Raw genomic sequence first — 24,130 nt, 5'->3', positions numbered from 1 at the left:
AACATGATTCTGTTGAGTGCTACAATATTAGGCTTATATCAAACAAGTGGCTTTGGAATAAAGATAATAAAGATGACAGTACAACATAATTGATTACAAATCTCTTTATCACATTTTCTAAATTATGCACAAAATGTATAACCTTTCCAAGAAATTCATTCTGGAAAACATCATAAATAACAGATGCTGAAGGATGTGGAACTTAACATTACTTTGTTTAGGGTGCAAGAGCCAACCAACCCAAAAAACAAACCATGGTGACTGATGACTTTAAAGGGATATGAGCTAGGTATACAACATTTGACTCACATATGACATCTATTTCTCAATTAAAGTGTTTAACTGGAGCTTTGATGGAGAAATGTAAGAAATACAACTTTCACAAAGCAGAATAGCAGCAGCACTTCATGTCATAGCAATCAAAAGCTCAAAGAGACAGATTTAACTGAGCCCAATGGGTGTAAACAAGCACTGTACTTTGTGGTATGAAACCATATATCCCAAAAGGCTTTGTGGCACTGAGGGAAATTCCTTTTACAATTTCATATACAGCTACACAAACTGTTGAAAAGGAGAAGCACTTGTGGTGGACTGTAGTCCCTTTATTTTATTGCATTTTCAGTCTCCTTTCCTTCTGGACAGGATATCATTTATACAATCTAACAGAATGAGTGCAACCCCCTTAGTAAAAAAGGTGGCTTAATGTGTAGCTTCTCAGGATAAGGTTAAAGGATCCCAATGGTACTACACTAGTGCAAAATACAAGATGGAGTGGTCATATCTAGATCATCAAGTCTTAGATATGTACATGTAACATGACATTTTTATTTAATGTATAATTGCACAACAATTCTGCTCACAATTATGATGAATGATTAGAACAAAACAAGAAACAGCAAGTGCATCTTGCTGTTGACACCTGATACAGTCCTTTAAAACTGGCATCAACATCACAGGAGTTCATGTAGTGTGGTGTGCTTATTGATGGAATGAAGGAGTGTACAGCAATGAAACTGGAGAAAATATCTCCAGAAAGCGACACTGAAAACTGTCAGAGGGCATTTGAGTCAGTAAAGTGTTAATAATAACTTCTACAAGACAAGTATCATTGGTATTCTTTGGCAAAATTGAAGCCACAGATGACGATATCAACAAAGAAAGGGGAATCAAGAAGGGAACAGAAAGTACACAGCCCTGAGATACAGTGAGCTTCAATAGTATTGGGACAGTGACACTTTTTGTTGTTGTTTCAGCTCTGTACTCCAGCACTTTGGATTTGGAATGATACAATGGCTATGAGGTTAAAGTGCAGACTGACTACTTTAATTTGAATGTATTTTTGTCCATATCAGGTGAACCGTTTAGAAATTACAGCACTTTTTGTACATAGTCCTACCATTTTAGGGGACCAAAACCATTTGCTGTTTATTTTGGTTGCGTTTCAGATTATTTTGTGCCCAATAGAAATTAATGATAAATAATGTACGGTGTCATTTTGTATTGTCACTTTTATTGTAAATAAGAATATGTTTCTAAACACTTCTACATTAAAATGTGGATGCTACCATGATAATATCATACCCCAAGACACGCTAACCTCTCACCATTACAATATCAGGGGAGGTTAGCATTTTTTGGAGGGGGGGGGTATGATTTGTGCATCTGTAACTTTCCCACTCATCATTATTCACAATTCATTCAGGATTATCAGTAATCATGGTATCATCCACATTTAATGTAGAAGTGTTTAGAAACATTATATTCTTAAAGTATCTCCAAAATGACAATTCATTATTTACCATTCATTTATATTGGGCACAAAATAATCTGAAACACAACCAAAACAAACAGCAAATGCATCCAACAACTTTGTAGATTCACAAGCTTGATATAATCACTATCATTGCGTGCGAGGAATACGGGACCAAATACTAAACTTGACTACTTTAATACACAAGTGAATTTGTCCCAACACATTTGGTCCCCTAAAATGGGGGGACTATGTACAAAGTGCTGTAATTTCTAAACGGTTCACTCGATATGGATGAAAATACCCTCAAATTAAAGTTAAGTGTGCACTTTAACCTCATAGTCATTATATCGTTTCAAAACCAAAGTGCTGGAGTAGAGCCAAAACAACAAATGTGTCACTGTCCCAATACTTTTAGAGCTCACTGTATGTCTGACCACATTATTGAGAGCTGTGCAATCAACTGACCAGTTATGACAATCAAACCTATCAGCAATACAAACACACTTTCCAAATGGCGCTAGCTGGTAGAAGCCCTGAATGAGTCCTTTGTTTTATTCTGTTTCAAAGCCTAAAATCTCTGGGCTGATCTACGCAGATACTCCAGAAAGTTGGCTGTTGCTAGGTGATTAAAACTAACGTTCTACCCCAGCACTAAGCCCCCCAGCCCTGCCCACCCAACCATACATTCCACACAGACTTTCAGTTCTGACAACAAGGAAATCTATAGTGTCAGATAGTGCCAGAGGAAGCAGACCTGATGTCTACCTTTGACTCTAGAGAATATATACGCACAAGTTTCTACTGGCAACATGAGATACCTTGTAAAGCAATGACTCCTAGAGCCATTCTTACATTTCATTTAAAAAATGCCTCAGTGTCTTTTAAGAGATCAGAAAAATAACATTCTATTTGCTCAAAAGCAAGTGTCCAAGTGCCAATTTATAAACTCTTTAATAATATATAAATCATTACAATTCAATACTTTAGCCATTCTTCAATAGGTCTGGTCCATAGAGGGAGAAAGTGACTATTCAAAGAAAGCAGTGATGAAGTCTTGAATAAACCTATCAAGGAATCCTGGAGAATTCCTTTATATAAATTCTTTACTTATACATTTAATCAAGCAAAGTCAAAATATGCTTTAATTGTATTAGTTAATTACTTTAGTAATATATACTTCCTTAAATAAAATATACTCAAGCTGTTTTTAAATATACTGTGCTCTAAGCTGATTGCGGCAAAATTTCCACAATTAATAAAATTACAGAAAATCAATCAAATGCAAGTATGCTTAAGTTTTCTGAGCGGGAGATCAACAAGGGTATATGGCAGAATAATAACCTCGTCTTAAAGGCCCAGTGTAGTCAAAATTATGTTTATGTGTTTTGTATCATATTGATCAACAGCTGATGAAACTAGCACTAATCCTGATAGTTGCTGGTTGAAAATACAATGCACACAGGTCCTTCTAAATCAGCAGGTTTGCATGGGCGGACATTTCGGCTTTCCATGGTGACATCACCATGCGGTAAATTGGTTAATAGACCAATAACAAAGAGTTCCAAACCTTTGCTAAGAACAGCTAGTTTTCAGTTTTCTTCCCCACTCAGACCACTCAGACAGTACTAGCAAAATTATTGCTTGAGAAATAGTTTGTGTAAAAAGTTATTTTTGTCAATTTGAATATAAATCTATTACAGTAAGGTTCTTATATGTTATCCAGAATTTGTTTTATATTGATATAAAAAGAGCTGCATTGGGCCTTTAAAGGGATTTTCCCTCGACTGAACTAACCACTGTATGGCTTTATGTGTCTCGTACAACCCCTTTCTCACACCATGGCAGTTCAATGTGCATTGCAGTTGTCTAGTAGTGCACACACAGTACAGTAGTGTCTTTGTGCGGTGGGGCCACAGTTCTCCTAGCAGTGCCTATTTCCCCCTCTCTAATCCACTCTCTCAACACCTGGAATTGTGGTGCAGCAGTGAAGGGGAGGCACTGTGTTCCAAAACCTCAGACCACGTAGCTCTCTGCCTCAGAGGCCACAACTGATCTCCTGACACTCTCACTGGGCCTGGAGCTGGCAGAGGGAACCCCACCCCGCTGGGAACCTGAGGTTCTCCAGTATCTCGAAGGGGCCCTGGATGGCTTCAACCCGGCTGAGGAGGGCACTAGGAGTGGAGGCTTTGGCTGGCTCAAGATTTCCACTGGGCTCAATGATAGTGTTGATGACTGTGGATGGGACAGAGAAATCAGGCATAAATCAACACATCTAAAATGCTGAGTGGGAAAAAATAATTTAACAAAAAGCAAAAAAAACATTTTAAGTGATGCTTGTTTACATGGAGGTTTTACTCGATTATTGTGATGAATGTGCACTTACCTTCAAGTTGTCTCTGAACTGTTCTGAGCTCTTTCAGAATAGCTGTGATTTCCTGAAATACAAATAGGCATGTTACACACTGCTGAGGGAAATAAACATTACACAACAAATCATCACAAATAACTATAAACTAACTGGAGAAACTTGAGGAAATACCAACCTTGTTTGAGCCTTTCAGGACAGGGATGTCATTTTCAGTATTGAGCTTTGATTCAATCTCCTCCCAAACGTTAGTTTTGTTGTGGAATAGTACCCTGCAAGCACAAAAACACACTCTAGAGTACAGACAGAGCAACCACATATCAAATTAGGAAGTCCTATATTGAATATTTAAGGACCTAAGGATAGGCTATCTGCCCAACACAGTTCACTCAGTCTCAGTCCATTAGCCATGCTAAGTGGCTGAGCTCACTCAGAAAGTCACGCAGAGATAACGAGATTACTACATATCAGAGGACTAATACAACTTCTCATCTGGTTCTGGTATGAGATGTGAGGAGAATGGACAGAAAAGGTATTGTAAACTTTTAAACATGCTTCACGTCTATGTATAAATTCATACTTTATTTTCTCAGCTAGCTGCTCTGTGTTTTCTCGAATAGCCAGAGAGATCTGGGACACTGGAATCAACATCAGATCATCCACAACAACCTGGAGAGAGAGATCACAGACAAAAACAAATCAGTCAACTCTCAATTTCACAAAAACAAGGCTGAACAGCAACTTATAAAAGAGACAGAATCTATTTATAATGTTCAACATTCTCAAAATGTCTTGAAGTGGTATGATAAATAATAGTATAGTCTAACCACTTCCTGGTTCCATCCTCTGTGCTTGGAGTTGTATTCCTGGTCATTCATAATGGTTTGGTCGGGGTCCCTGGCTGCAGCGGATCCAGGAGGAACTCTAAGGTAGTTCACACCAGCCTCTGGGATGGGATGGACCAACTGCAATACAACAGGAGTCAGACAGTCTCAACAGTTAAGGACGGTTATCATATGTGCCAATCATAAGGTAGCTGATGTGGAAACAGGGAAGAAACAGCAATCAAGATGAATTCATGGATACAACCCCATTAATGACAGTCAAATTAATGTTTTGCATTGGCCACAGATGCGAGAGCAACTAATTGATAAATCTGCAACTGAGACGGCTGGGTAGCCTGAGGAGATGGCTGTGCTGTCTGACAGCATAGAGATAATGAAAACTCTTGGTTGATATGTTGTGTATGTCTTCTCCAGCCATTGTAACAGGAATCAGTGAACACAGGTGAGGATATACTGCATTGTGTGCTAAAGAAAATATCAGTGTAACTGGGCAGTGTGGTTAACATACCACCTCCCTGGCGGTGATGGTAGAGACAGGTGTATTGGCCTCCACTGCAGAAGAGCTCTGAGGATCAGCATCACCAGTCACATCATGGATCTCCCTGGCTAAGACGGACAGATCTTTAGCCAGGTCCTGACTCAGTCTAGAAGGGGAGAACAGACCAACATAGGGATGGATACCTCAGGCAATCTACCAAGAGCGAAAAAGTTTCAAATGATCTCACTACTGTTGTGAACTCAATAACCACTTCAATTAATGTGCAGATAATTAAAGCACTCAGCAATAGCATGAACTGGCTTATGCTGTGTCCTTGCCATCTCAATTCACCTTGCTATCTCAGCACTGTGAGAGGACCAGTTCTGGTAGGCGTCTCCCTCGTGACTCTCCTGGTCCGAGTCTCGTGAGCGGGGTTTGGGGCGTGGGGGGATGAGAGGCTGGGAGCGGGAAGCTGAGGGGGTGTGTGAGCGTTTGTGTTTAAGGGTGCTCTGGTTAGAGTCAAATTCCTCCTCGGAGGTGGAGGTGTAGTCAGAGCCTTTCTGTCGTCGTCTAGAGCCTTTCAGCCATGAATTGGTTTGAAGGGTGTTTTAGAAAGTTAGGAGGATGAGGAGAAGGAAGGTAAAAACAGAGACACCATGAAAGGACACCATTAAAACACTATAAACACCACACATCCCAAAACACCCAAATATACCCCATAGACCCATATAAAAGGGTTTTGTAGTTTTGTGCTCATTCAGATGGTAAATGTACTGATGCAAGATTTAAGTCTTGCTGTATAAACTATTCATTAGGATTTTCTTTGATTCAAAAACATTCACAACCAGAAATGAGCACTCAACCCAACAGTAATGGCTACTGTCAAAGTCATGTTGTTAAAGACCATCGTCATATAGACACAACGTAGAGAGCAATATAGTGAAGTATAGTTAAACCACAGATTATCGCTCAAAGGATAGAACACGGTATTCCACATCTGACCCACAATATTCTCACAACATTGTTCTAGACAGTTATGTTATCATGATTGAAGATTGCATAATGATTATGAGAACATTGTGCAGATGGTATCCACCTTCACCACAGGTATTCCAGTAGAAATTATTGAAGGGATTATATTTCAATTGCAAATAGCAATAGAGCATTAGTGAAGTTAGTGGAGGCCCTTAAAGCCAAATCTCCAGAAGAATAAAACCAAGGCTTGCAACTTCATAACTTGTTAGTTGAACTAATTATCTCAAACTCACTCAGAACCAATTCATCTAGATAATTGATAGGACGTGACACCTTTACGCAGACCTAAATTGTGATGCCTCCAATCCAGAAGAAGTCATTTTCATGGTTCATTACATCTCTGTAATATTTCAGGAACGGCTGAGACATTTAAAAAGTTTACCTTTCAGGTTCTTACACCTGTAAAAAATAATTACTAAGACAGTACTACATAAAATTACATTTTAAAAGGCAAAGGGGAGCCTGATATGCGTGTCTGTTACTCACTGGCTGTGCTGCTGGTGTATTTGGCACTGCTGGAGCGGACGCGGGTGATGAGCTTGCCTGGAGCTCCAGAGGCCCTGCCTAGCGCAGGCTTAGTGCTGGGCCCGGCCACGGAGGCCTTAAGGCCAGAGCCGCTGTTGGACTCTGTGCTGCGGTTGGAGAAGCCTGTCCTGGGTGCGGAGGACTCTGTATCACTGGGAGTGGTGAAGGAGCTAGTCCTCTTCCGGGGCAGAGCCAGCATGTCCAGCCTGGAGAGCTGCTTCTTACTGTCCTGGGAGGCCTTGGAGGTTCCACTGGCTTCCTGGGAGTTCTGGGAGGTTCTGTCCGTCTCTGTAACCTCGTTGTCTGATGCCTCGCCCAGGCGAGCCCGGCGAAGCATTGAAGCTCTTGTGGGCCGTGGGGCAGACATGCTGTTGGAGCGGCTTAGGGCCTGGGCCACTTTGGAGGACTTAGTGGGATTCTCCTTCTGCAGGGGGACGGTGTACTTCTTGCATGCAGCGGGCCGGGAGCCCTCCTGGTCTGAGGAGATGGTTTCAGGCCAGTAGGGTAAGCTGAAGCTCTGGGGGTCATCGCTCAGGTCCATGGTGCCATGTTTTACAACACAGCATCTCATCCCCAGCCTTCTGTCTTGTTCAGGCTTCCTGTTGCTGTCCACTCTCTGGGACCGCCGCTTCTCTGACAGGCGATCGAGGGCTGACTGCTGGCGACTGGGCTCCTGGGTGAAGGAGCTGGCAGAGAACCTCTCCCTCTGAAGGCCACAAGTGATAAAGGGCTTCTTGGATCCGGTCTTGGGGGCAGTCTGGTTGTTGCACAGGCTGGCAGTGCTCGCTGAGTCCATGTCAGACTCCCCAGACAGAGAGTAATCTATGGGGCAAGGAGCAACATCAGGCGGCTGGGCCTGGAGCTTGGCCGCCAGTGCAGCCAGAGCGTCCCCGGTCCCATTGAGGTAGGAGTGGGTGTCCTGGCTGCAAACACCCTGGAACGCCTCAGCAGGGTCAGGGTCACTCAGAGCAGGCTGGCTGGAGATGTGTGGGAGTCTGGTGACCTGGGCAGCATCACTTGGCTGGTCCTTAATGAAGCTCTCCTGCCTGACCAGAGACACTGAGATCTCCTTGGGCTGAGGGCTGTTTCTGCCCTGGTAGTCAAGCTTGGGAGCGGATGAGTTGAGCTTGACTGTCTTCTGAAAGTCTTGTCCACCCTGTTGTTTGGTCAGGGTGGCTGCGGAGAACTGTGGTGTGTTGGGAGGTGGTGGTGGTTTTCTCTCAATCTTAGGTGTATTGGGTCTCGATCCCCGCTCCTGTTTGGACACAGTCTCCTTAGAGCCAATGTAGAATGATGTAGACTTGGCTGGGAGTGTGGGCCCCTCCTTTTTACTGGTCTGAGATGTACTCTTGTCTGTCCTCTCTGGTGTGGGCATCTTCCTCTGCTCCACGATGGAGCCGTCGTCTGACTTACTGGCATCACTCAGGCTGTCTTGGTCAAGGTTGTCCTGTACAGACAGGTTGTGGAGGTCCTCCTGTGGTCCAAGGACTCTGGAGCTCCTCTCTTTGATATCATAGGTAAAGTAAGTGTCCTGATGGATAAGAATGCTGGGAGTTGGAGTCTCATTATTTTCCATCGATGGTGCCTGAGAAGGAATACGCTGTGTTCTGGAACTCTGGCCTTCCGATTCCACACTATTGATGTTCCGACTGAGCGTCGCCTGATGGACGGTCCTCCCACCAACTGAATGGAAACAGGAAGATACATTTTTAATCAAGTTGATAATCAGGACTATAACTCATTATCATTTCAAATTCTGTGCAAATTCCCATCAGGTGTCTTACCTCCTCCTGACAGGTCCATCTGTGAGGGGATTTCGAAGAGGTCTGAGGCAGGGCCAGAGTGTGTGTAGCTGTCTGCCAGGCTGGCCCAGCGAGACACCCACTTAGAGCCACCAGGTACCTGCAGGGAGGATCACACTAGTTATTCACATGTCTTGACAGCAGTCAATAAATACATATCAGGCTTAAAATAGAAGGAAAAAAATAACACAATCACATTCAAGAAATTATATTTGATGATTGACAAACCGATTAGGCGAAGAAACACATTTACAGCTTAGGATGTTGGGATATTTTTTATATCTGAAAATGACGTTTTATGACAGCAAAAATCCAACCCATTCTACTCCTCAGATAGAAACCAAGGACACCACCAGTGAAAACCAGTTGGACACACCCAAACCCAGTCGGAAGTAAAGAACTACCACACCAACACCCCCAGAAACCAACAGAGACAACTAAAGATCTAAGAGGGATATGAGGTGAACCATGGAGAATCATGAGATCAGAACAAGTAGAATTGTGTTTCCAAAGCTGATTGAACCAGCAGACTGATTGTTGACTGGTTCGCTGTAGGAATGTGTTTTACCTGCACCAGATTCTGTCCCTGCCCTGGACCTGGCATCAGATCCACCAAGCTACTCTCCCTACGCTCCTCCCTGTCCTGAAACTCAACAGGCTTATATGCTGCTGCTGCAGTCTGGCCGGGCTGCTCTGGCCCCTCAACAACACCAAACACCTGTCAGGAACAAAGCATGATGTGTGAGTGTGAACGCTGTCTCTGCATGGCTGGAGGCTGCCACATCCACTGGCTCTCCTGTGTGACACTCGTGTTGGCTTGTGTAGGAAAGCATCATTGTCGCATACTTGACGCATACTTGACAAGGCAGGTTATCTCATGGTGAAGCACATGGCATGACAAGGTGTGATATTAAACAAACTTAGAGAGATAAGACGACTACAGAGAACGACAGACAACTACAGAGAACAAGACAACTACAGAGAACGACAGACGACTACAGAGAACGACAGACGACTACAGAGAACGACAGACGACTACAGAGAACGACAGACGACTACAGAGAGTAAGGCAAAAGACTTGCCTGTTCTATCTTGCTGCGTGCCTCCTCCACCTCTTTATCCTGAACCTCTGTCTCAATGGTGTAGGTGCCTGCTTCACTCAAGGTATCATCCTCCTCGTTCCCCAGGCCTTTGGGGATTGTGGCCTCCAGGCTGCGTGGGGCCTCCAGGCTGCGTGGGGCCTCCAGGCTGCGTGGGGCCTCCAGGCTGCGTGGGGCCTCCAGGCTGCGTGGGGCCTCCAGGCTGCGTGGGGCCTCCAGGCTGCGTGGGGCCTCCAGGCTGCGTGGGGCCTCCAGGCTGCGTGGGGCCATGGGCATTAGAGGAGCTTTCAGGGGCACAGACTGGTGGGCACCGGATGAGGTCTGAGTCAGGTATGGGACAGGGGGCTGAGGGGGGCTTGGTGTGGGCGGGTGGGAGTGGGGGGCTGTTGCCTCTACTGTTGGTGGTGGGCTGGTGGTAGGAGACACAGGTGACGTATTCTTCTCCCAGGTTGTGTTCATGCTCGGCCTAGACTCCTGTCTGGACTCCCTCAGGAACTCAGCCGTGAAGTCCTGGGCCAGTTTGGACCTGCGGCCCACACTTCTAAACGGCCTGGGAGGGATGGAGCAGGAGGAGATGCCGTTACTGATCCAATCCTCCATCTTCTCCCTCCTCAGGGAGCCGGCCCTCTGGGGGCCTCCAGAACCCGGGCCCTTCAAGGGAATGGTGTACTGCTGGGTGGGGGTGCTGGGGCCGCACCTTTTCTCCGGCTTGTTCCTGAGGGCCGGGCTGTCGAGCTGGCCTGTGTTGTTGGTGAAGGACTGTGAGCGCTTCTTGCGTGGATTGTCGTCAAAGAACTCAATGACGAAGCCCTGCTGGGGGTCTGCTTTGTCCTGGCTCGGAGGAGGGGAGTGAGACTGAGGATCCTCTGAGTCAGGGTTGGTGAAGGGTCTAGGGAGGGCCAGCTGGGGTGGTAGAGATGTGTGAGGGCCCATCGGTGGCTTTAATTGGACAGCCTGTTTCCCGTTTACAACAGGATCCTCAGAGTCACTCCGAATCCCATCCTCATGGTGGTGGCCTGACGATAAAAACAAAAACACGTTAGCTCTCAGACAGCAACAGAGGATAATAACCGTGGATTCAGTGAATAAATTGTCAGAGTTCACCTGTGGAAGCCTCGTTGCAGATGGGCAGGCCACTCTTTGAGCTGAACATGTCCTCTGTCTGAGACCTCCTCCTCATCATGCTCACATCGCTTTGGACCAGCCAATCAGCCACCTTGCACTCCGCTGATATCACCTCAGTAGGCGCTGTCACCGCCTCCTTACCCGGGAGCTTGCGTTGCTGGCGGAAGGAAAACTTGTTCACATGGTCCTTGATCTTGATCTTGCTTGGTGTGCATTCATCAAACTCAATGGTGAAGGAGGCGTGGCTCTGCACCACAGGGGGTGTGGAGGTGGGGACTGGAGGGAGAACAGGGACAGGGAGAGAAGGGGAGTCAGTGTCCTTAGTGGGAACCTCATGGAGCTCCTGCTGCTGGAACTCCTTAGTGGGAATCTCAAAGTAGCTTGGCTCCCTGTGGTGTGAGTAGATTGTCTTGGCCTGGCTGTCTGACAGGGAGCCGCTGACCTCATGTCTGGAGCCCTCTTTAGTATTCTCTGTTAGGGCAGACACAGTGGGAAGACAGTAGGTCTATATAGATCAATACTATATAGGTCAATACAGTAATCCCTCGTTTATCGCGGGGGTTACGTTCCGAAAATGACCCGCGATAAGTGAAATCCGCGAAATAGAAAACTTTTTTTTTTTTTACAATTAGCAACTATTACATGTATACAAATACAGTGACTCACGTGTAGGCCGTTTCGTCGACATTATGGGTTTAGGAGATGTTCGAAATTACAAGATAATTTGGCCAACTTAATGTAAATTTGCCAAGCTGTTTTATGTACGTACACATAACTGCACGAGACGACAAAATGATAGCACAATTCGTAGCATGTTTTGATACAAGAAGCGGGAGTGAGTTTTTAGCGAATCAGAATGCAGAGCACAATGCACCAAAAAAAAAAAAAAAATGCATTATGAAAATCCGCGAAATAGCGAATCCGCGATAAGTGAACCGCGAAGTGGCGAGGGATCACTGTACTGTAAATTGCAGGCACAAAGGACATGAAGTATGTGAGGTGGGTAAGGGAAGGAATCACAGACACTACTCTAATGAAATATTACAGGGGAGTACTAACAACTGTGGCATACTACACCATTCAAGGAAAACAGATTTTTAAAACTCTGTCTCTGCCAAGTACTCGCTCTTAAACTGAAGCCACAAATAACAACATAGCTCCAGCAGCTAGACTGAGCAAACAAACAGATACATCAGCCAATCAGTGGGTGCCAGGCCAGCTGGACATGTAAAAATGTCACTGTGGGAGCTTGGAGTCCCAAAGGAGAAAGGCTGAGAGGTAATCTGTTCCAGCCAGGCTGGGCAGCATGAGGCTGACAGTCACCCTCCCTCCTCTACCCAGTCCCCTGGGCTTACAGGGTAATCCATCACGAGGCGCTGGCTGCTGGCCTGACATGGTCCAGGACTGGCTTGGCTCAGTGGGACACTGGCCGCTCCCTGTCCCCAATGGGCACTACAGAGCTTGCCCAGAGCTAAACACCATTCATCTCTTAGTACACTGCATCCAACACTGATGTGGTGCCATAACAAAGTGTTATGTTTGCCACTCTAATCAAATACAAGAGCAGTAACCTTTATGAGCCAGCACAGCTAATAAGAAAACTGAAATACCAGGCCTCTTTCAAAGTGACACACTCACTTATCCTGATCAACACATTCATTGATAGAGTAATAGTAGAGTAATGTTTGTTCCAGACCTGCAGGGTCCTCGTCTGGCCGCTGTTCTTCACTGTGTTCAGCATCATCCTCCCCCCACCACAACGGCTGGCCATACAGAGGAGTGGGTCTGGACACTGGAGCCTCGCTGGCCACTAACAGAAGCACACACACGGACAGAGAGTGAAAGAAACCAGAGAACAGAATTAGTATAGCGCCAACTGAATGATGTAACTGTTATTCCTACTATTTATGGCAGAATGATTGCACAACAGCTTTAGGCCTAAACACCATAACATCGGTACAATGCAAAATCATTACAAAACAGCGTAGCAAAAACAGTCACAGTAGATAACATTAGGAATAATATAATGCATTTTGTCCTACGAAAATGTTTCTAACTTTAATAAGAACCCGCTCAGCATATCCTCTGGAAAAACGTGTAGCACTGGGAGGGGGGTCCCTCCTATAACTTTTATGTCGAAGTACTGAGAAGCTCAGTTCTAGTGGCTTTTTAAAAAAGGACATTATTCTACAAAATGAATGGAAATAAAAGTATGCCGACACCATTTCAAATATAATTTCCACCTCAAGAAATGAGCCCAATAACACATTGGTAAAATTATATATGTTTAATTATTTTAACATATTGGGCCAAGTAAATAACCTATGCATGGTCCATATTATCAGGTAGGCTGTGCCTGTAGCCCAAATGATGCAGCAAAGTGCAAATAAATAGGCGAAGCATGGTGTTTCCTATCTGCATTTACCCTATTTGGCTAATCATTAGCCAGATCCCAAATGTGATCTTTTAACTAGTTATTATCCTATTGATGAATTTTATGCCACAAAAAACATGCATAAACACAGTGAATATAATGTACTGTAGGCCTACCTGTTAGGGTAACTTGGGGTAACACACCCCTGCCTGTACTTCTCACAGAAACCACTTAATGTCACAATTGCTCGCAACACTTCCCTGGTTGCCACTACTATTGCGCTACTATTTCATCAAAAAAAGTTAAGTCACTCCCCTCCACCAAAAAAAGTGTGTGGTAGGGTACCTAGGGCTGTGGCGGTCACAAAATTTGGTCAGCCGGTGATTGTCAGGTGATTGTGAAGCAAATAACGGTCGGTCTCACGGTAATTGACCGTTAATTAACATAAACAGATTAAGCATCTCCTGGCTTCCTCAAATAGCCTACAAGCCAATTAAAAAGTCTAATAAATCCATTATCCTACACCTTCACAATAAATCCATTATTTATTTTAGACAGAACTAAAGAAGCATGATATGAAGAAAATGTAGTCTATTTCTGAAGAAAAGAATAGCATACTCTGAGTTGTCCTTATGTTAGGTCCTGATGTGGCTATGCCAAATGGCTGTGGGCTACACTAGTTCATTTAGCAGACAAGATTTGATTATAATTACGTGGCATTATTTTATAGTATGAAGAATGCAATTGAACAAAGCTGAATAAAATATAAATATTTTCTCCAAATGATTTCAGGGAGTGCGCACACATGCAGCTAGCTATTCTGTGTTGGGCGGCTAACAAAGAAATAGGTACTCTATGTTTAATTTAGAGTTATTAATGTAACTTTAGTTGTTCTACAAACGTTGGGCTATATGTTTTGATTTTTAATACATTGTAATGCTGCATGATGAGACTAACGATGATTTGAAAAAAAAAGTCGCTTGAAAAGGCATGAGCTCTGCTTAGTTTTTTGCTCAGGCTGTACACACTCCAGTAGTCTCTCATTCACAATTTGACAAGCACTTGATAATGCCTCGAATTTCACAGTGGCCGTAATGCACCCTAAAAAAAATCCATGCCTTTCGCAGCCCGAGTGTGCTGCGCAATCCAAAGCGTCTCTCACTCACACAGCTCTCTGTCACGTGATCGGGTCTTTCTCACAGGCTACAAGTGAAAACCGACACATCGGGGACGCAACTGTGCACGTCCTTATCCAATTATGAGGTGCATATTGAAGATAATGGAAGAACTGTCTACATTTACTTTTTGTCAGTCAACAAGATGAGTAGGCCTAAAGAACACCAAAAGCACTAACCTATGTCAATCTACTATCCCCCATAGTACAAACGTTGAACTATTCTATTCTGTGCGATAAATAAATATTCAAAAAATAGTCTGGAACAGTTGTGGGATGCGATAGATCTCAAATTAATACAACCACTAGCATCAACAAAAAAAATGTATGCAGTGTAGCTGACCCAACAGATCAGAACATTTAGCATAAAATGTTGATAAACTATTAGGCTATTTCTTCACAATATAAGCGCAGCAATGCACACATGGTAGTAGGCTGTAAGCGGGAATGTTCCATTAGCGGAACACACCATTATCAAAAGTGACCGCAAATGCAATTATGCATGTAATGCTTTTATAAAAGGAACATTTATGGTGAAAATGATCTTCCCCAAAATTGAAACTCACATGTTGCTTGTGTGTGTGTGTATATATATATATATATATATGTATATGTATATATATATATATATATATATATATACATATGTATATATATATATATATATATATACATATATACACACACACACACACACACACACACACACACACCAGTTCGGCTCTACACCCCTTGTAAAGCGGATTAATGTGCTTAATTAAGAAGTTATTTGACCACTTTAGTTGTGATACAAACATCATTAAACATATAGGCCTATGGGCTAGGCTACAATAGCTGTGCGACTATGATTAGAAAAAGTTTAGGGGGAAAAAAGGCATTATTTCTTAAGCTGGGCATCATTCAAAGGTGATCATATATAATTCACAAGTGATAGGCTAATATTGTCACGCATCAGACTATTCTTAATTTAATCTTGTCTGTACATATACTAAATAATATATATGTGACATTTGTTTTGATTTAGAATGGACCATTAACATGCACCTGTATCAAAACAGGGTCAGCGGGGGAAAAATACATGTCATCTATGCACTTATATAGTGAATGGAGGAAGCTTTTCCCAGTGTTTCATTTTCATGCCAGCCAGGTAGGCTATACTCATGTTGTAAAGATAAGCAATGTGCTTAATTTTAGGAAAGTTGAGAAATAAATATAGTAGGTCTAGCCTATAGAAAGCTGATGGGATCCTTGTTTATTTATTAGCAGCCATCACGCTGTTTTCTCCCACAATTACATATCCTATAGAAATGTTGTGCAACATGAACTCATGGGCTCTCATGAAGTGTTTGATTAGATTTCATATTACATTTGGGTTGATGTCAGAGTGATTAGAGGGACAATAGAGTGCTGAGTACCAAGCAGTTAGCAAGTTTGGTAGGCTACCAATGACCATCAGCAGCATCAGAGCTTGGAGAAGCCTAATTACCGTGACTAAACGGTCATGTGGAATTTGACTGCCTTCATGACTCGTGGCCGCCGGTATGACGGTAATACGGTCACAACAACAGCCCTAGACGCGCCCTTCTGTTTCTCCCTCTCTCTGTTGATGTCGTATTGTGTGTCCTGGGAAACAGCACATGGGGGGGTAGTGCTTTGGTTGATTTAGGCCAGCTTGAGAGAGCCCCAATGGAGTGATTTAGTTTTCACATAGACACCAGGCATGTGGATAATCTGATTTATGCCACATAGGCTAGCATCCCGGGCTGGCCAGACAGCTGTTAAACGTCATCACAGCAATGAAGGTGACAGGAAATCTGCCCTAATGCCCTTACTGGTCAGATGGATAAAAACAATATGGATCAATCATGATTATGTATGTATGTACAGTGCTGTGAAAAAATATTTCCCTCCTTTCTGATTTTCTCTATTTTTGCATATTATTGATACTGAATGTTATACTTAATATTAGATAAAGGGAACCTGAGTTTACAAATAACAAAAGAAATCTTACACATTGTATTTATTTTAAAAGTTTTCCAACATCCAGTTCCCCTGTGAGAAAAAAGTAATGGCCCCCTTACACTCAATAACTGGTTGTGCCACCTTTAGCTGCAATGACTCCAACCAAATGCTTCCTGTAGTTGTTGATCAGTCTCTCACATCGCTGTGGAGGAATTTTGGCCCACTCTTGCATGCAGAACTGCTTTAACTAAAGCAACATTTGTAGGTTTTCAAGCATGAACTGCTGTTTCAAGTCCTGCCACAACATCTCAATTGGGATTAGGCCTGGACTATGACTAGGCCATTCCAAAAGTGTTGCTTTCAAGCTATTTTCATGTACTTGATTATGTGTTTTGGATCACTGTCTTGCTACATGACCCAGCTGTGCTTCAGCTTCAGACGGATGGCCTGACATTCTCCTGTAGAATTCTCTAATACAGAGCAGAATTCATGGTTCCTTCTATTAAGGCAAGTCGTCCAGATCCTGAGGCAGCAAAGCATCCCCAAACCGTCACCACCATGTTTGACCGTTGGTATGGAGGTTCTTACTGTGGAATGCAGTGTTTGGTTATCATCAGACATAAATGTGACCCATCTTGTCCAAAAAGTTGTCTTGTGTATGAGCAGGTGTTCCTAATGTTTTATACACTCAGTGTACTGTAGATGGAAGGTTATAGCAGTTTGTCTTAATGTTCTGCTCTGGAGAGATGGGTCACTAAACTCTGCAGGCCAGTGTTGTTATTTGAAAAGCTTCACATTTTACTTTCATTACCGTATCTCCTCCCTTTATTGAAGATTAGGATTAGCAGTGTCCAGTCTCCTTCTCCTCCCAGAAGGATTGTGTATCACATGACCCCATTTATAACAGAAGGCCCCTCTCCCTGCTTGGTCTAGGGCCTGGGAATAGCTGATTCAGTGTTTCTGCTGCACTCATTTTGGAGCATGAAAAATATTTCTGCTGAGGCGCACTCCGAAGATGCTAGAACAGTCCACATTTACTTTTCCTCTGCAAACAAAATGAGTAATGAACAGAAAAATCAGACTACCCCATAGTAGAATAGTTTATCTATGTACCTAGTCGTCTTGTTGTGTGTTCTACATGAGAGAAATATTCCTCTCGTGGCACAGTCAAGTTACAAGTGCCATAGGGAGGGAAACATGCATTCTAACAAGCAGTCAATGCACAACAATTCTTGCAATTGCGAAAACAGCAGTTAATGGCCTTTGTTAAAAAGAGGGGGATCCCAGCTTTCCATTCCTACTTAATTTATTTCTCAACTCCTAAATATGCAAACTGCACCATTTTAAACCCAGAGTTTTTAGCAGCAGCATGGTTAAGGATGTCACTGCTCAGCAATTTGCAGTGAGTGCATAGCGGAGGGTGGGGATAAATGGAACACCGGTCAATTCTAGGGTAGCTTGAAGTACAACGCCACTCTACCTCAAAATAATTTTTGGGGGGTGACTTAACTTGTGATGAGATAGATCTTTTTTGTTGTGCAAGAGTAGTGGCAACCAGGGAATTGTTGGGGGGTGGGGGAAATTGTGACATTAAGTGGTTTCTGGGATCAATAGGATAATAACTACAATAGTTAAAAGATCACATTTGGGATCTGGCTAATGATTAGCTAAATAGTGTAAATGCAGATAGGCAACACCATGCTTCAGCCTATTTATTTGCACTTTGCTACATCAGTTAGGCTACAGGCATAGCCTACCTGATAATATGGACCATGATTAGGCTATATACACATGGCCCAATATGTTAAAACATTTATTTTTGTTAATTACAATGTGTTATTGGATTAATTTCTGGATGTGGAAATTATAATTTACATGGTGTCAGCATACTTTTATTTTCATTCATTTTGGAGTAGAACGTTCTTTTAAAAAGTCACCAAAACTGAGCTTCTAAGTCCATCTACATGAAAATGTTGTTGACTCATATTTCATAGAAATCTGGAAACAGTGGTCAGTTACTGTAATGTCTATGGTGGAAAGAGTGAGTAGCCCTAGGTCCTGTCATGGTTTACTAGTCACACCCAGGCCTACTGTACACTCAGAGAGCCTGCAGACTGCTTTACAGACAGGAAGCAGAAGGAGAGGTCAGGCTCCACAGTACACACCTTGCAAGGCAGCAGGAAAAACAGACATATCCTGCTAACAACCTCAGTGTCTGAACTGTCAACAGGGTGCGGACCCTGCCACTGTACTGTCACTGTGGTCACCTCACCAGTCCAGCTGCTTCAGTAGGAAATAAGGAATCAGTCAGCAGCTATACTAGCCCATCACATACAGGCAGAGTGGGAGAGGAAGAGGCTGAATGTAAACCTCTAAAGGAAGTGTTCATTGCTGGTGTCTGTCGTGTCATAACCTTGTGACTGTCAGTAGTTAAAGCCACTAGTGATGGTCCACCCCTGCATTACCCTGCTGAGAACATCCCTCAGTGCTTTAGGAACTTAACTGCACTGTAAATCCTATACAATCCCAAAAGATGTAGCCCTGAGCAAAGCTGAGGTCAGAGGGACACCTGTAAGTACTGTACTGTGCGGTGCGTGAGACAGCAAATCCACAATCACCCTAACAGCAGTGCCCGCTTGGCACGAAAAACACAGCCTCACACACACACACTTCTAATCCTTCTAGTGCACATGCTAGCTCCTTCAGGAGTAGGTTCAGCACTACTCCCTATGTCTGGATCCCCAGTCCAGAGGCATGGCAGACAGACATAAGGCTTTGTGTGTCCCAGCTCAACAGGCCAGGCCAATATCACTTCACTCATCCTGCCAACTGGAGTTCCACACTAGTAATGCTGCTCGTCTGACCCTACTGGATTGAACCTTTGACCCGATCCCCTCACAAGGTAACTTGATCGACCACTAGGGGTTCGCTTAACAAGGAGAGCTATGTGCATCTACAGATCCTCTAACACTTTTTGGTATAAAAGGTTTCTTCTTCTTCCTCAAGTAAATAAGATAATGAAACTGACATCAGCAGCAATCTTTTACCTAAGGCATAACAGACTGGTATTTGCTGGTACTGTTTGTGGCAAGACAAACAGTTAAGTTCATCAATTGTAATTGCTATCATTTTCGACCTTGCAGAGAAAATGCCTAGGCCTGGTCTATAATGTAGGATAGCACATATACTGTGGGCTCTAGAAGAAAAGGACAAGAGGTGGACTGGGGCAGAGTTGAAGTTGCGAGTTAAAAATGTTTTTACCTGCTGCGAGGGCAGCTTTATGCTCTGCTTTCTCCTGTTTGAAGCAGGATGAGTCTCTGGTCTTCTCCTTAACATGCTGCCTCTCCTTCTCCTTCTTCCTGGCCTCCAGTGCCTTCATACTCATCTGCAGCTGGCTGGTGTACTTCTCATGCTAATACACACAAGAGGAAAGTAGGATATGAAGAAGCCTCTACCTGACTATCACTCATATTCATAGATGATATGTACATGTGTGGAAGTTCTCACTTACTTTGAGAGCCTCCTCTGGCACCTTGTGTTGACTCCTCTCCATGATGTACACATGAGAATGTGGAAGCAGAGTTAAAGGTTTATTCTGACAGGAGCCACTGGGTTATAATAAATAATACATGCAGCTTTTTCCCCCTGTTATCTAAACTCAATTTAACTATTCATGTTTTTCAGCTCAGAGGTTCACGAGTCCAAGAAATGTTCAGTCCAGAGTTGAACATAATCAAAAACCCTGACTCAAACCACAAGGAATGAACATGCTGGGAGAGTTTGGTACACAAACCACAGAGGAAGAAGAAAGTGTTTTAAATTGCAAGTGTAGACAAAACTTTATGAAATCCAATTGTTTGTAAAAAAAAATATTTACAACAGAGCACTCAGAGGTTAAAAAGTATGCATCCTTTTGATCCAATCAAGAAAATCCCTAATCAATGAAGAATCAATAAAACAATAAGAAAATTACAAAATCATAATCAGATAAACAAAAGGATATCATATCCAAAGCGGATGACATCAGAGAGCATCAGGGTAATGTAAGTCTCGTCTGGGATTCTCAGATCATTCACAAAAGTCTGGGGAGAAAATAAACAGTTTGTTTTTGTGTGTTTACATTGAAAGCATCAGAAAAATGTATACACAGGAATTATTTATTTTCACAACAATCCTGATTAGTTCAATTCCATTGGACTAATAACAGATACTGATGATAAATGAGTTAGTTGTCACACTGGCAACAGGTCCTTCCCTTCCACACACAGCCTCTGGGGTTTGCCAAAGCTAAGATGCTTTGCAGTTGGCTGTTTTCCCAGTGAAAGTTAAGCTATCCTACCTGTACGTTAAGGCATTAATGAGATTATGCAGTTATGTAATGGCCATCTATGCTGAGTAGGGCTCAGGAAGGCAGTCAGGGGACACGTGAGTAAATAGCCTATCAGTGCTTGTACAGTAAAGTACAAATAAGCAAAGAAACAGCCACCATGATACATGTCAGTAACATCTAATATTCTGGTCTGTTTAGATGGGGGTGTTCTAACAGATGGTGCCCACAATACACACTTCAGGGAAAAATGCAGTCTTTCCCTCTCCTCATTACTGTGGAATAAAAGTGCAATGAAGTGACAATAGTACAAAGAGAGGGAGGGAGGTAGGTAGATAGAGAGAGAGAGAGACAGTGTGTGTGAGAGACACCAGAAGAAGACGGGAGAGAGACACCAGAAGAAGACGAGAGAGAGACACCAGAAGAAAGGGACCAGGACAGCAGAAATTGCAGTGCTCATTGCTGCTCTAACAACCATCTCTGGCACTGAGAGAGGGCTCTTTTGTGCTAGGGCCTGGGGGACTGGTAGTGGGCCTCTGGACCCTCCAGGGAGGGCTGTGGCTGACTGGATCCTTTATTCAACTTGTATGCAGGGGACATGGACTCACCCCATTCAGGCTGCCCAGGTCCTTCACCATGTGCTCGTCTGTGGCTGGGTTGTAGTTGACGACAGCATGCTGCTTGTCCACACTGCGCGACTGTAAAACAAGACAGAGAACAAAGCTGAGAATCTCATACTGATGGGCTAACAAACCTCAGACTGGATACTGTCATAAGCAGTGCAACAAAATATCTGCAATGAAGGCTACATGCATGTACAGTAGATACACAGTGTGCTTATAACCGAACGAATAGGCTTTTGAGTTTGCTTACATTCCTGCAAATAATCACTATTAACCAATGCAAGCCTGGTGCTTATGGTAACCACTGTTGAAATCAAATAATATTTTATTTGTCACATGCGCCGAATACAACAGGTATAGATAGATCTTACCGTGCAATGCTTACAAGCCCTTATCCAACAATGCAGTTAAGCAAATATTTACTAAATAAAACTAAAGTATTATATATATATAAAATAACAATGAGGCTATATACAGGGAGTACTGGTAACGAGTCAATGTGCGGGGTACAGGTTAGTCGAGGTAATTTGTACATGTAGGAAGGGGTAAAGTGACTATGCATAGAAAAAGTCAAGGGGTCTGAATACTTTCTGAATGCACTGTAAGTAAGCAATATTTCCAATGATGCCTGAAAGTGTTGCCTGAAAGTGTTGCCTGAATGTGGACAAGAGCAGCCTTTCAATTCTGCAAGCAGATGTGGTGGGAAGGACATTTTGAACAAACCACAGACTGAGGAAGCATTATTTTTTTCCAGTGGCTTAAATAAAGAGATAAAGCAAGACTGAGAAGTAAACAGAGAGAAACTCCCCAAAAATTCCAAACAGTAACTAGGAATGCATCAGTTGCATTTTGCTTTGACATTGAACAGTTGCCAGAGGCAATTCTCCCAGCAGGCACTAATCTTATAAACACTCGTAACACAAACACTCACAAATACACACCTCTCATGTACACACAGGTCAACTCCTACCAGATCTCTAGTACATTAACCTAACTTGCTTTCTTTGAGTTATGACTCTAATATAGGCCACATCCTTTCACAAGAGGGTGAATGGACAGCTGATTGTCTAAGGGTCACATGACAGATTGATGGTTTCTGGTGTGTAAACATAAGGTGCTGTAGATGTCGTACACACCTGCAACATGAGCTCGCACTCCTCCCGGCCTACAAAGATCATCTCTGGTGGCAACCGATGTCTTGTACCTGAGCTGCTGACCAGGAACCATGACGTCACACTCATCTTGGAGCCCCGACTCAGAGCCTTCTTCACATCCTGGGAGGGGACAACACGTAGAGAAGTAGATTCTTGTTGTCACCACATTCACAGTAATTGTGATTTAAATTCGTAATCCACTGAATGGGATTTTGGTGGCTGCACAACTAACCAAGCAACTATTTATAAGATTAGATTACCAATTGGACAACCAACAACTCATCAAGTCTTTCCAAATCTATTTACACAACTCATTTGATAATGTGCTTTGACAGTTGAGTCCATTATTCTTAGGAATGTCACGTTGTCATCAAGTGATACTCATGCACACACACACCACACCCAAACGAAAAGGCATTCAACACACAGGGATTCCTTCAATACTGGCCCGTGGAAAAGGATAAGGAGGAACTGACTACGTTTATGCCCCAATTTATTTTCCACAAAGCTGAGCAAGACACTTAGTTAGACATGTTGCAAACACAGCAACTTACAGTCTACAAACATGATTGGATCTTATCAAGCTAGACAATGGATTTGTTTGGGTGCCTGAACTAACTAATTCTCAGTATTGATCATCTTTGCTGAACAAATCATACAGTTTGGTCAACCTCAACTTCTATTTGTTACAATAATGCTACCATACCACTCAGAGAAAATTGGTTTGGAAGGAGGTGCAACTAACTACACGCATAACTAGGCCTATGTTAGAAATATCTGTGATCAATGGCTTGTACTGTGGTGGTAGTAGTAAGCTAGGCTAACTAGTTGCTCTCCAGTCACTTTACTAGCCAATAATTCCCACACAGCTCTATGGAAAATGAATGCAAATCATCATATCTAGTTGTCAAACAAGTAAATCTAAAAGAATATGTCCGTGATGGTAATAGAACACGATGCTGCTGAAGGTTCCAATGTAACAACACTTGCTGTAACGTTAGCCAGCAGTTGACATGTTAATTCTTATGGTGAGACTGACCCTTCACTTTTACTAAATTATCTTAATTCGAAAGAATTTGTAAATGACTGGTCTGCCACAGTAGCTACGTTCTGTCTGTGGCTAACTAGTTAACTTTAGCTAGCTACCTATTTTAGCTGAAGGCCAAACATGATCATACAGGAAATAGGAAAGGTTTTCCCGAATCGACAAAAGCCGTTTTTACGACTCCCTCCCTTCACAAGCATACCTTTAATCCGGACCCTGCTTTCTTCAGAAGAGTAGCCAGCGTTAACACAATAAATACAAATGTACAGTTGTATCTGTGTCCTCGTTTAGTAAAGTAGTCACAAGAGCACTGATGGCCGTCCAGGTAAATGGCGAACACACCCTCACTTCAACATGCACTTGACAAGCCGACAAACACTGAGATTCCACTTCACTTTCTCTGCCGCGCACAAGGCTCGACTTCTTCCAGTGACGCTAACTGT

General features: G+C 43.1%; 1 protein-coding gene across 1 annotated transcript; it reads right to left on the bottom strand.

Annotated features, from left to right (window-relative positions):
• Nucleotides 1–89: 89 nt before the first annotated feature.
• On the bottom strand, nt 90–24,130 carry LOC139553651 (centrosomal protein of 170 kDa protein B-like). The gene is made up of 18 exons (XM_071366211.1): nt 23,890–24,130; nt 22,625–22,762; nt 21,474–21,563; nt 20,542–20,620; nt 20,050–20,108; nt 19,800–19,950; nt 12,725–12,838; nt 11,008–11,499; nt 9,886–10,919; nt 8,786–8,903; nt 6,963–8,684; nt 5,793–6,018; nt 5,472–5,607; nt 4,946–5,083; nt 4,699–4,787; nt 4,297–4,390; nt 4,137–4,188; nt 90–3,985 (listed from the first exon to the last, which is right to left on the bottom strand). The coding sequence occupies exons 2-18, from the start codon at nt 22,727–22,729 to the stop codon at nt 3,819–3,821; spliced, it is 4,866 nt and encodes a 1,621-aa protein (XP_071222312.1). The 5' UTR covers nt 22,730–22,762; nt 23,890–24,130; the 3' UTR covers nt 90–3,818.

The sequence above is a fragment of the Salvelinus alpinus genome, chromosome 25 (assembly GCF_045679555.1).
Source record: "Salvelinus alpinus chromosome 25, SLU_Salpinus.1, whole genome shotgun sequence".
In the NCBI taxonomy this organism is placed as follows: domain Eukaryota; kingdom Metazoa; phylum Chordata; class Actinopteri; order Salmoniformes; family Salmonidae; genus Salvelinus; species Salvelinus alpinus.
Note: the sequence above shows the minus strand (reverse complement) of the source record. Positions and strands in the feature narration are given on the sequence as shown.

What these genes read in the sequence shown, in the direction of transcription:
- LOC139553651 (XM_071366211.1), bottom strand. Translation starts at nt 22,729, where the DNA reads ATGAGTGTGACGTCATGGTTCCTGGTCAGCAGCTCAGGTACAAGACAT. An exon ending in TGCCAGAGGAGGCTCTCAAA is followed by an intron (nt 19,951 to 20,049) that starts GTAAGTGAGAAC and finishes TGTGTGTATTAG; the next exon opens with CATGAGAAGTACACCAGCCA. An exon ending in CTGCAACGAGGCTTCCACAG is followed by an intron (nt 10,920 to 11,007) that starts GTGAACTCTGAC and finishes TTTTATCGTCAG; the next exon opens with GCCACCACCATGAGGATGGG.